The sequence below is a fragment of the Lynx rufus genome, unplaced genomic scaffold, assembly GCF_022079265.1.
Source record: "Lynx rufus isolate CCGP_SWC_20201006 ecotype Redwood Valley unplaced genomic scaffold, mLynRuf1.p SCAF_28, whole genome shotgun sequence".
Lineage (NCBI taxonomy): Eukaryota > Metazoa > Chordata > Mammalia > Carnivora > Felidae > Lynx > Lynx rufus.
Window position 1 is genome coordinate 5,052,298 of NW_025814843.1, and position 12,819 is coordinate 5,065,116.

Here is a 12,819-nt window from a genome sequence, read left to right on the forward strand (position 1 = left end):
AAAATAAATAAATAGTACAAAAAAAACCACACAAAAAACAACCCACAATGTAATTCAACAATTCAAAATCATTAAGATTTTTAAGTATTGTGATGTTTCCAAATGAAACTTCAGTCCAAGACAAGGGGAAGAAGGCAATATGAGGAATGTAAGAAGATGCAACTATTCTGTGCCCAATAAGCATGGATTAAGGGCCTACGTTACGCACAGCACTGAAGAACCCTGGGGGGGCAGGGGGGGGGGTGGGGGGATCAGCAACCGTGGAGGAAGATGTGGGAGTGTTCCAGAGGAAGAGCAGGAAAGCTGCCTCAGTGAACATCAACGGGACTAGAAAGCCAGCCTCGGAACGGAAGAGGGAGACGCGGCGATTTGTCAGACGCAGAGAGAATCCCCCTCATAGAGTCTGGCTCTTCTCAGTAGTTTGGAATTGACAAAATCTAACTCACTTCCCTACAGACGACAAAACAAAGCAGCCATCTGAACTCATTTAAACTTTTAAAATTTCTAAAACTTTGGTTTCCGTTCAGTTTCTGGAAATTTCTGCCTAAATGTAAAAAAAAAAAAAAAAAAAAAAATTCTCCGCCCCCCCCCCCCCACCCCGGGTATTTTCTTGCTATAATCGACAGGCTTTTTTTTCCATAATAAATTCTTGAGCCACCTTTGTTTTCGGGTGGGGGACAGGAGGACTGGGGCAGCTCAAACTCAAGGCAACTCTATTATTTCTTATACTATTTTGGGATTTTGGAATCATTTGATGCCTATCAGATAGTTGCCGATGATCTTCTGAGTGTCTACACTTTCATTTTAAATTTTATTTAAAAAGGAGACAGTGGCTGGTATCTCGAGGCTACGTGTAGGTCTTCAATTGAAAAAAGGAGCCTGAAAACTGGGATGTGTGTTCCCTCCTGGCTTAATCTTATGACCTAGATTTGTAACTAAACAGAAGTAATAATTTAAGAAATATTTTGCAATACAGACCCAAAATAGCAACACAAATCCATTTTGCTTAAAGTGCTTTCTATTCAAAATTTCATTAGAAACATTTCGTGGTGAAACCATGATTATTTTGCCAGCCAGACAGCGAGGGCAGGGAGCAGAAGGGAGGAATAATCTGGAAGAGCTGGGCCGTGGTCTGCAGGATGGGATGAGACTTTTGGAAAAGGAGCAGGATTATTTGGACCTCCCTCCCCATGAGACTGTTTCCACATGAAAAATTGTAACAAAAAAATAAATAAATAAACTGTATTTGAAAGAGACTGATCCCTCCCCAGACAGCTGGTAACACGTTGTAAAAGCCTAATGATACGAGGCATTATCAAATTAAAATTCCCATATTTTGCAGGATGCCGATTTATACATCCACTCAGCCACGCTGTTTTTCTACTGGTAACTTGAATTCCTGTTTTAAAACTGTGCCAACTCCCCTTGGGTGTTCTGGTGATGAAAACAACTTTCCTTAAGTTTCAGCCAAGACTTTTTCACTCTTGGTATTGAATGAAAAATATGCGTGCTGGGGCGCACACTGCAATGACCAGGCGTGGGGCAGGGCCGGGGGGGGGGGGAGGGGGGAGGAGAGAACTATTTCAGAGAACTATTCTGATATTTAAAATAATAGGGGACAAAAGGATGCATTAAAAATAATATGCTAATTATTTTCTAAAACATATTCTGATTCTATACACCAAGTTTACTGAATACTGAATTACCGTTTGTTTTTTGTTTTTTGTTTTTAAAAGCTGGATATGCTTGTTTAAAATATAAAATCCCGGGGCGCCTGGGTGGCTCAGTCGGTTAAGCATTCGACTCTTGGTTTCGGCTCAGGTCATGATCTGTTGCATGAGTTCAAGCTCCGCATCAGGCTCGGTGCTGACAGTGTGGAGCTTGCTGGGGATTCTTTTCTTTTCTTTTCTTTTCTTTCTTTTCTTTTCTTTTCTTTTCTTTCTTTTCTTTTCTTCTTTTCTTTTCTTTTCTTTTCTTTTCTTTTTTCTTTCTCTCTCTCTCTCTCCCTCCCTCCTTTCCTTTCTTTCTCTCTCTCTCTCTCTCTCATTCTCTTTCTCTCTCCCTCCCTCCCTCTCTCTCTGCCCCTGCCCCACTTGCGCTGTCTCAGTCTCTCTCAAAATAAATAGATAAACTTCAAAAAATAAATAAAACAAAATATAAAATACAATGTTGTGTATGTAAACAAATGCAGACAAATCAAACCAAAGAAAGAAGAACACATACAATGATAAGCTCGGGGGAAGGTGCCTGAAATGCAGGAGCAGAAAGCCGAGCAAACAGCTGGAAACCCGTTCCAACCCAAGGGCGCCTGGCCGTTTGAAGCCGACACATGGCTGCTCTCTCACCCGAAACACCTGAAAACCGTTCACCGCAGAAGAGACAGACGGGCTGTGTCACCCACAGACCTCCACAGGATACGTGGTGTCACAAGCTCCCGGGACCTCTCCATCTCTACACATGGTCTTGAAGTCATTTGTAAACGCGTGACAATACCACCGTCTGGGAGAAAGTCACATCACCATAATCGCGCTGAAAAGTGACCGACTGACCTGATTGATGGAGTTGGCAGCACAGGATGCAAGGCCCGTTCCCACAAAAGTAAGCAGGAAACACGGCAGGTCAAAAGGTCCCGGGGCCAGCGCAAATCCAGCCGAGGTGGTGCTGACGACGAGAGCTGCAATACAGAAACAGAGCAGACTCATCACCGATGCAGACTCGGGACTTATGTTAAAGCCCAAAAACAAGCCCTCTTCCACACACACCAATCAATTTCATCAGTGACACCAACTGTGGACGAATCCTCTCTCATTAAAAAAATTAAAATTTTTTTCTGATTATAAACATTATATACGTTCATTAGTAGAAAAATGCTAATATTCCTTTAAGTCCATTACACTCAAGAGTACAAAAAAAAAAAAAAAAAATCAACGTTCACTTCTTCATCCAACGAACCCTTACTGAATACCTAATTCCCGACCAGCACCTGGCTGCGTGCCAGGCCGAGTACAGGATGAAGGTACGTAAGGTCTCGTTCCTGCTGTCGGGGACTTTACTGGGCAGGGAGGTGACAGACACACGTCAGTAACTCTAACACATACAAAAGGAGTCCCAAATCCAGGACAAGCTCCAGACAACCTGAGCAGATGAGAGAGCAACCTGAGAAGATGGTTCTGGGGCTCAGAATCCGGCTAGAGGAGTACCCGAGGGAGGTGACAGTCCTACGGCCCCCAGGGGGAGCCGAGGGGAGGGGCGAGGTGCAGGCGCAAAGCCGTGTCACGCAAGCATCTGCTAAGGCTGCTCCTTTCGTTAGGACCTGGTCCTTCCTTCCTGGGGGTTTACAGAAGCTGGCAGGGCCAGAAAGTGTCTAGGACTGGGACTGATACGGGGCTGCAGAAGTTCACTGGAAAAAGGATCACCAATGGTGGACTGATGGGAGAAGACTTCGACAAGACGGCATCCAAGCTGGAGCTTCGGGAGGGGAGGTAGGACACGGTGGAGAGTGGGAGGGTGGGAGACATCACAGGCGGTTGGGTAGTTCCGAGAGCAGGCACAAGGGCAAGAGAGACCAATGTCGAGTGTCTCTAGTAATCGGACACCATCTGCCTGGATTTCGAACCAAACATCTGGGGAGCACCGTTGAGTCTCACCCTGCCCTACATCGCAGCTGCGGAGAGGTACTGTCTGTTAAACCCACCTCTATTGCCAACGTCAAGCCCGCTGATTCATAACCAGGGTGGCTCTGCCCCCAGGGGACATCTGGTAATATCTGGAGACATATTTGGTTGTCACACTGGAGGTGGGAGGATAACGCTGTCCTCCAGTGGGTGGAGGCCAGAGATGCCTCTAAACACCTTATGGCGCAGAGAGCAGCCCCCCGCCCCCAAACCAAAGAATTTTCTGGCCCCAAATGTCAACAGTGCTGAGGTTAAGAAACGTGTAATCTAGTCCGAGCTACTATCTTGTGTGGACAAGTGCAAGGGCCTGTCCCCTACGTGGCCTCCTTCCTTCCGCCTTGTCCCCTCCCCTCTCCCAAATGAGATTTTATAAGTATAAACAGATCATATCACCCCGCTTAGAAAGTCTCCTGGGGCGCCTGGGTGGCTTAGTTGGTTAAGCATGAGACTCTTGGTTCCGGCTCAGGTCCTGATCTCACGGTTCGTGGGTCTGGGCTGTGCCGCTGAGTGCGGACCCTACTTGGGAGTCTCTCTTTCCCTCTCTCTCCGCCCCTCCCCTGCTCATGCGCACGCATGCGTGCACGCTCTTTCTCAAGATAAATATTAAAAAAAAAACAAAAAACAGGAAGAAAGCAAGCCCCTTGACACTACACCTGGACTAACAGGCAAACTCCTCTGTCGTGTGTGTGTGTGTGTGTGTGTGTGTGTGTGTGTGTGTGTGTGTGTGTTGTAGCTCTCTCTAGCCCACTCACTGCTCTCCATCAGGAAGGCCCGGCTTTCTTGCCTCAGGGTCCCTGTGCTTTTGTGTCCCCTGCCCCCTTCCGAGTCCTTCAGATCTTGTCTCAGATATGACTTGTTAGGGAGGACCTTCCTCTCCGGAAACCCCCTCAGGCAGGAGCTGTGACCGCGGCCTTCATTGCTGCAGGATGGTCACGGCTAGCGCTCCGCGAGGGACACAGCAGTGTTTACCAGAGGAAGGGGAAGAGGGGTGCAGGCTGCCACACCGCAGGCAGAGCTCAGGGTGAGGAGTTTACATGCCGTTCGGTTGGCAGGGGACTCACTGACGGTCCCATGCAGGGCAGGGACCCGTCACTGGAGGCCAGCCTGGAAGCAACAGGCACTGTGATTCGCAACAGGCAGGGAGTGTTTCAGACAAACAGTTTGAGAGGCTGTACTGTCATTGATTTTTTTAAGTTTATTTATTTTGAGAGAGAGAGAGAGAGAGAGAGAGAGCATGAGCAGGAGAGGGGCAGACAGAGAGAGGGAGACTGGGAATCCCAAGCAGGCATTGTGCTGTCAGCTTGGAGCCCGACACGGGGCTCAAACCCACAAACCGTGAGCTCATGACCTGAGCCGAAATCAAGAGTCAGATGCTTAACTGACTGAGCCACCCAGACGCCCTGAGAGGCTATACGGTCAATCCACTCTGAATGAGGTAGTAAACGCGGGACTCAAATAGATATAAGGGATATTGTGATGGGTCCATTGTTAGGACTTGATATATGTGAGAAATGGAAAGACCAAACAAAATAACAAGAAAAAAGGATAAAAGGTAAGTGTTGCACCGGGGGACTTGGAGAAGGATCAGAACATTAACAGAAAGGAGTACATCCAGGGAAAGGTGAGCAAGCTAGCTGGTCTCAGGAAAAATGTGCTGGTGTTGAAGAACCACGGGTATCTGCGTGGAAAGGTACAAATGTGAAAGGAAAGAGACTGGGGCTCAGGAAAGAGACTGGGAGGCAGGAGAGAAACACGAAGCTCTTAAGCCACTTGCCCAGAAACCAGGGCTGAGCCCGAGGGGGATGGATGAGGTCGTCAATGGACACTAAGTGCAGTGGGAAGAAGTGTATGAAAAAGTCAGAACTTCACAGATGGGGGAAAGGAAGCAGGGACAGACACAAAGAACATCAGGAGACAAGAGTCAGGAGGATGAGGTGTCGTCAAGGGGCCGCAGGAAACAGTGCCAGGGGCACCACCACTGACATCAACAAAAAATGCCAGGGAAATTGGTAATTCCTCCTAATGATCACGAATTGCTTGGCATGTCCTTCAGGCTAGTTTTATCAGCAACATATAGAAACTCTCTGTTGTTTTACCATGTGGACAAGCCCCGAGTATCTAGACCAGACACGGGCTTCTCGGTGTCTCCATATTTCTCTGCCCGGGCTTGCGGCAATGTGCAACGGGGAGTGACGTACGTGTGCGGAGGTGGGCACCCTAAACCAGAAGTCTCTAGTGAACATGTCCTTTGGCAAGGAGGTCCCTCCTTGAATGGAGTGGTCCCCAAATGGGGTTTGCATCCACATCTCCCGGGAGATGATTTAACCTCCAGAACAGAGCACAGACGCTCAGTGTTAAGTAGACAGCAGAGCGAGTCCAGGAGCGAGAACACAGGTTGGGATAAAGGTTACAAAAATGGACGAGCAGCAGATCAGGAGCTGAAGGCAAAGAAGAGAAAAAAGGGCCTGGCTTAGGCCAGAGAGCGCGCCCTGTCCCCTCTCCCCTCCTCTGCTCCGGGGGCCCAGCCTGCCCGGGCCCACAAATCGTACTACAAGCCAGAGCTTAAGAATCTCACGTGAGTATAGACAATGGCTGCCTGGAGACTTACGCCCAAAAGCAAATGCCACGGTGACTCCAGGCTCGAGCACAGCAGTTGCAGGTGCATGTGAAGGGACCTTTTACCCACGTGCAACAGGGAAAGAAAAGCTTCTCATTTAGCGGTCCATTTAGCCATACCTGCGTGCACATGGCAACTACCAAGAAGGGCATCTTTAGAATAAACGAAACTCCTTTCACAATACTCAAAACGGCTCCGGTCTTTGAGGAGGATTCTTCATTCTTTACCGATGTCACACTGTCAATCACAAAGCTTCGTGGACAGTCCCGTGTCTGAGACCGAATGTCACCTTGCTTTCTGCACAACTCAAAAGCTCTGGAGAGAGGTGAGGTGACTCCTCGCCTATCACCCGGGTGTGGTGACAAGCCAGGACCGGAAGAAAAGTCTGGAACACCCAGGCTACTTCTCAACTGAACCACCAGCAAGAAAGCTTGATGGTGGCAGTGGGAGGACTGGAGGGAACAGAAACCACAGGACTTGCCCTCTCGAAACGAACTAAGTAAGTTTTTTTTACATCCATGGAGCCAATCATTTGACATCATCCTTGATTCTGTGTTAAGGTCTTGAACCTTTAACCAAAGGCAGACTAAACAACTATGGTCGTTAAAAGAGCTTAGAAAATCCACAGTAACTTTCTCAATACACAATTAGTAAACTCTAGAGTCACCAGTATGGCTTTAGCTATCTCTAAACATCCACATCAACATTTTGTATTGTGTTTTATCAGCAGCTAAAAACAAACAAAGCATTTCCACCCCAGTGGGCGAGACGGCACCGCAATCACTGAACTGTCCAAAGAAAAACTGCAAAAAGAAAATTCGCTTTGCTGAAAACCAGAAAGGGTGCGTAGCTCCGTGAAGGCAAAACTGATCGTTCAGAGGAGAAAGTCTCCTGTTTTTCTTTTCATCTGCCTCAGAGCTTGACTGAGTGACGGATGACAGAGGAAGACCATCAAATTTCTGACGGGTAAGTAGAGAAGAGGTGGAAGGCGGTTTGCAAAAAAATTGCCCAAGGGACTATGTCTCAGTGAGACAGAAGGGTGACTCAATTTACCAAGTAGAAAGACTGCCCGATGTAAAGCTGTATGAACCGTAAATGGTACAGCACGTTACAAAGTGATAGGGACTATTATTACTATTACAGAGGAGGAAATCTGCATTTGATAACACATTTCTGCCAAAACATCAAACCCTAACAAAGAATGTGTTTATACCTGCTTTGTCAAGGCAATTAATTTAAAGAAAAGAGAGAGGCAGAAGGGATTGATAAACTGTACAAGTAAAATTGACCACAGCAATATTCTCATACAGAGCGGCCACAACTGTAATTAAGCTTTTCATTGATTTCCTGGGATTCATTACGTGGAATCATTTTGCAACACCAGGATCTCATTAGAAGTGGGTGTAATATATTCTTTCATTAATAACACTTGAAATTCTATTTTATTTGGTAATCTCCTATTCTGCCCCTTCACATGTAAACATGAAATCAATGTTGCCAACGAAGCATGACCCATCCAACAGAGGCCCAGAGGTGCTGGACTCTGGGCCCTGACGTCTCTGGGAGGAAGTCAAGGAAGAGTCATAGTCCCGCTCCTGCTGGAGCCTGGCCCACCCTCCTGGGTGGGCGTCCGGCCGGTGATGCGCAAGCATCCTGTGCAGAGAGAGTCAGCGGCAGCCTGTGCAGGTGCCTAGGGAACAGCAGTCCCGCCTACCAGGCCCAGCTCCGCCCAGCTGCAGGTCCACCCGTCTCTTCCGAACCAGAAAGCCCGGTCTAAGATCTGCCGGGGCCACCTTCTTCCACAGCCCGTCGTTAACAGGAGTCCACAAATACGGGCTCGTCTGCCAGCCTTCCCTGGGGAGAACTGTGTAATACAGGTTTGTCTGGAAACAGGTGCAAGTCCGCAGGCCCCACGGGGCTGGAAGGAGCAGAAGTCCCCGAGGTGAACGGCCCAGGAGGGCCACGTGGCAGAGAACGGCAGGCCGCCTGGAGGAGCAGGACAGTCCGGGTGGATGGCTGGAAGGAAAACGGGGTCCTCGGTCCCAGGCAGCCAGAGAAATGAACTCAACGAGCCTGGAAGAGGACCCCAGGTGAGAACCACAGCCCGGACCCCAACGCTGACTCCCGGGCGGAGGATCCGGCCGGGCCGGGCCCGGAAATAACTGCACACTGTTTGAAAGCACCAAGTTGTGCTAACTTGCTGTGTAGTGAAAGAAAACCAGCACGCACTGGAATGAGGGGGCGTTTAGGTAAGGCCAGTCCACCGACCACACGGAGAACCGACCGGTGGGGAGGAAGACCCACTCAGGGCACCACGTAAAGGCCGCTGCGGAGCGCTGGGTGGGAAGGGGTGAGGCCTGGGGGGACGGCGACGGAACAGAGGGGTGGACGAGGGGTTTGAAGGCACTGGCAGAGGCCTTCAGCATCCAACACACGGAAGTGGTTACAGCAAAGGAGCGAACTCAGAGGACAACAAGACCTTACTGTTAAGGGAACAGTCACAGAACTGTCAGAGGGAACTCAGGGCCAACAAGTGTAATCTCGGCCCCGATGCGAGAACCCCACGACCACATTTTTGGACGGATGCTACCTCCAGATCTGGGGACCCTGGGAACCCCTTCTGCATGGAAGAGCTCTAGCTGACTTGGTTCTCTCTCAGACCAGGTCCAGTCAGCTTCCTCGAAACACCTCCCTACGGACGTGACTTTGTCTTCCCGAGCGACCGGGAAGGAAGTACCTCTCACTCCTTCAATCGCCAAGCGCAGCTCTCCCACTGTCTGGGTCTCCCCACGGGAAGTGTCCCTAGGGACCAACTGCGCTTGACTTCCACACTCCTGTCCACGCCATGTGACGCCTTCAAGAGACACGCTAGGTTCACTATGACAAAAGCACGTGGTTAATGAGCGGTGCTCTTGCTAATTGTTGAGATGTGCTTCCCAGAATTCTAGATGAAACAGGTCTCTGGCCACTGAGCTTAGACTTCACATTTCTAAGGGGTGCCCTTAGGAACTTCGAGAAAGGATACAACACTGCCTTACAAGCTCCGCGTGCCTCGAGGGTTGTAACCCAAGGTACCACTGCCTCACTCTTGAGACTGGAGAGCAGTCCCTCCATAAATGTGATAAAACATGACAATGACAGAAACACAAAACTTACGTTTGTGGAGCACTTTACAATGTCAGAGCGCTTTGACTAGTACTTAAATCTCAGAAGCGCTAACCTTCAAAAAAAAGTAGGGTGTGGAGAACTCCGGGATACAGGAAGAGTGCATAGGAAATTTCACTTGTATTTGACTTATTTTACTTTATTATTTTTTAATGTTTATTTTTATTTCTGAGAGAAAGAGAGAGAAAGACAGAGCATGAGTGGGGGAGGGGCAGAGAAAGAGGGAGACACAGAATCTGAAGCAGACTCCAGGCTCCTAGCTGTCTGCACAGAGCCTGATGAGGGGCTCAAACTTGCAAACTGCGAGATCATGACCTGAGCTGAAGTCGGATGCTTAACCGACTGAGCCACCCAGGCACCTCTGACTTTACTTATTTTAAAACACACATTTCGCATATCTTAAAATTAATACAGTGTGCTGGTATAATAGTACATGAGTTTTATTTACAAATAGCTATACATTTTTCTGTTCTATATGACATTTATGTGCAATAGCATAAATGCTATTATAAATACATGTACGTGCACATAAATACATGTATCTGCACTTAAAACTTTTTTACTGTATATGCACTTAAAATACATGACTAACAAACTGCATAGACCCTACTCTAAAAAAACAGCAAGGCAGGGGGCGCCTGGGTGACTCAGTCGGTTGGGCGACCGACTTCGGCTCAGGTCGTGATCTCACGGTTCGTGAGTTCGAGCCCCGCGTCGGGCTCTGTGCCGGCAGCTCAGAGCCTGGAGCCTGCTTCTGATTCTGTGTCTCCCTCTCTCTCTGCCCCTCCCCCACTCATGCTCTGTCTCTCTCGGTCTCAGAAATAAATAAACATTAAAAAAAAATTTTTTAAAAAACAGCAAGGCAAGCATGGTAGGTATTTACGTCTGGTTTTATATACGGAGATACACATCAGTGGGAGTGAGCTCAATGAAGGGTCTAATCAAGACAGTCATACGGTTTTTGCACAATAGTCGGCCCTCTGCTTTACGGGGTTTTCTTCGACAAGTATGGCGAAGACTGCTTTCCAGAAGGAGAAAATTCAACCAAACGAAGGGACACGCGTGCACGCACTCACACCCTCTCTCCCCCCACATCCGCCTAACTGATTACAGAATCACAAACCAGCCCGGGAAAGCTCAGACAACACCATATGCCTGCCTACACGCCACGATGCTGTTTCTTCCACTACAGGTTTTAAGGGCACTGTGATGAGTCACAGGGGAGGGAGCCCAGTCTGGAAGGTGGGGAGGAGCCTCCCTGCTTACGTGACACGGGGCGCTTGCTCTGTCACCATAAACTGAGGTTCTGTCAGACTCGGAGTGGGAGTCTGGCCACGGTGTCCAGCTCTGATCTCACAGCGTACTTTCCAGTGCAGCGTTGAACCACGTAAGGCCTTCGCCTTTGCCCGTGCGCAAGAGCTTTTCTTGGAGAAGCAGTTTTATCGAGAATTATTTTTTTTTAAAGGCTCAATACTTTGAGAACTATCGGTCTCTGAGCATAAGCACAACACAGGCACTTGGACTTCCTTTCTGAGATAGTCAGTTAAAAATAACTACAAAGAGGGGCGTCTGGGTGGCTCAGTTGGTTGAGCGTCGGACTTCGGCTCAGGTCACGATCTCACGGCTTGTGGGTTCGAGCCCCGCATCAGACTCTGTGCTGACAGCTAGGAGCCTGGAGCCCGCTTCGGATTCTGTGTCTCCCTCTCTCTCTGCCTCTCGACAATAAATAAATGTTAAAAAAAAAAAAAAAAAAAAGATTTAAAAAAAACCTAGAGTGGCGCCTGGGTGGCTCAGTCGGTTGAGCGTCCGACTTCAGCTCAGGTCACGATCTCACGGTTCGTGAGTTCGAGCCCCGCGTCAGGCTCTGGGCTGATGGCTCAGAGCCTGGAGCCTGTTTCCGATTCTGTGTCTCCCTCTCTCTCTGCCCCTCCCCCATTCATCCTCAGTCTCTCTCTGTCTCAAAAATAAACATACATTAAAAAAAAATTAAAAAAAATAAAAAAATAAAAAAAAACTAGAAAGACTGTATCAGAAAAATTGTCACCTACATTTTATCTGATTTTATCTCTTTTAATACTCCCCCTGCTTTTTGTTTTAGCATGAGCTCCTAAAGAAATAAGTGAAAAACAAAATTCCAATAAATCAATTTGAGTAATTATTAACTCTGGCAAAAGATTTGGTCAAAAGATTAAAACCCCTGGCTAAACGAGAGTTTGAGATTCTCTATAGATTTCAAATTATCCTTGTGATCTATTATATCTCATGACCCCTGATAGCGGATAGAGCGCAATACTGTAATCTGAGTCCTACAAACCTGAGACATATTCTCCTTAAAGCTCTCGTGTGTACTAAGTGTATAGGGAATAGGCAGTTAATGAATCTGTCTGTGGTTTTGCTTACGTGTGTGTCCAAACAATGGAATCAGTTTTGTTACCTGATCTCAAAGTTCAAAACGGCAGAACTTAATTAAGAGGCAGGAATTAAGTCTTTTCTGATTCTAAAATGAGCATGTCGTTTTTGCTTAATAGCTGTACTTAAAGATTTCCTCCTCTCTCTTCATTCCTATTAACAGCTTAAGCTTCAAATAGCTCAGTTTCTAAGGAAAGTGAGCTTTTTAGGCTTCAAGGCTCTGCAGCGGGTCTGTGAACTCTGTGAACGTCCTGACCTAGTCATCTTACTTACCTTACATAACGCGCATATCAAAGAAGGTGGTAATTCTGGTGATCACTGTTCACTTCGGAGCAAAAGTCACCTGATGAGTGACAGGGTACTTTTTTCCTCAGCCACATTAAAGGATATCAATCAGGGGTACCTGATTACAAACCATAACCACTTCTGGTTAAACGATAAGGCTTTTTATAGGGATTTTTAATAACACAGCTGCAAAATGAAGAACTTTCGGGGCCTTCCTGTTTTCCTCTTTTCTTTTTTTCATATACTTAATGACCAAAGCTGGTCAAAAAAATAAATAAATAAAACCCTAGGACCAAATTAAAACTCATACTTCAAACTGATGGAGCACCACTGTTACCAAAATGAAACATTTAAGTATGGTCCCTGGGGGCAATTCACCAGGAAGCATTTGGTCTGCATTTACAGTTAGCATTCAGAAAAGGGAAATGAAATTATCTATCAAGTCTGCTTCAAAAACCAAATAAAACCTGTTTATATCTAAGTTAATAATGTAACACATTTGAATGAGATCCTAAGATTATTCTTTCAATTAGTTTTTCCTTGAACCACCTAAGCTTTTCTACTTTGCAAGCACCCTATTTCTCGTGTTTTTTTTCCCCTTCCAATAAAGAAATATTTCTTCTCAATATACTTAATAAACAACACTTTACAACCTCCGTAATTAACTAA

General features: G+C 47.1%; 1 protein-coding gene across 1 annotated transcript in view; it reads right to left on the reverse strand.

Moving 5' to 3' along the window:
* Positions 1-12,819, reverse strand: part of LOC124519571 (protoheme IX farnesyltransferase, mitochondrial) — a 137,409-nt gene that overhangs the window by 101,436 nt on the left and 23,154 nt on the right. Inside the window, exon 4 of the mRNA XM_047089911.1 lies at positions 2,550-2,674. Within this exon, the coding sequence (XP_046945867.1) occupies positions 2,550-2,674 (125 nt within the window). The remainder of the gene's footprint in view (positions 1-2,549; positions 2,675-12,819) is intronic.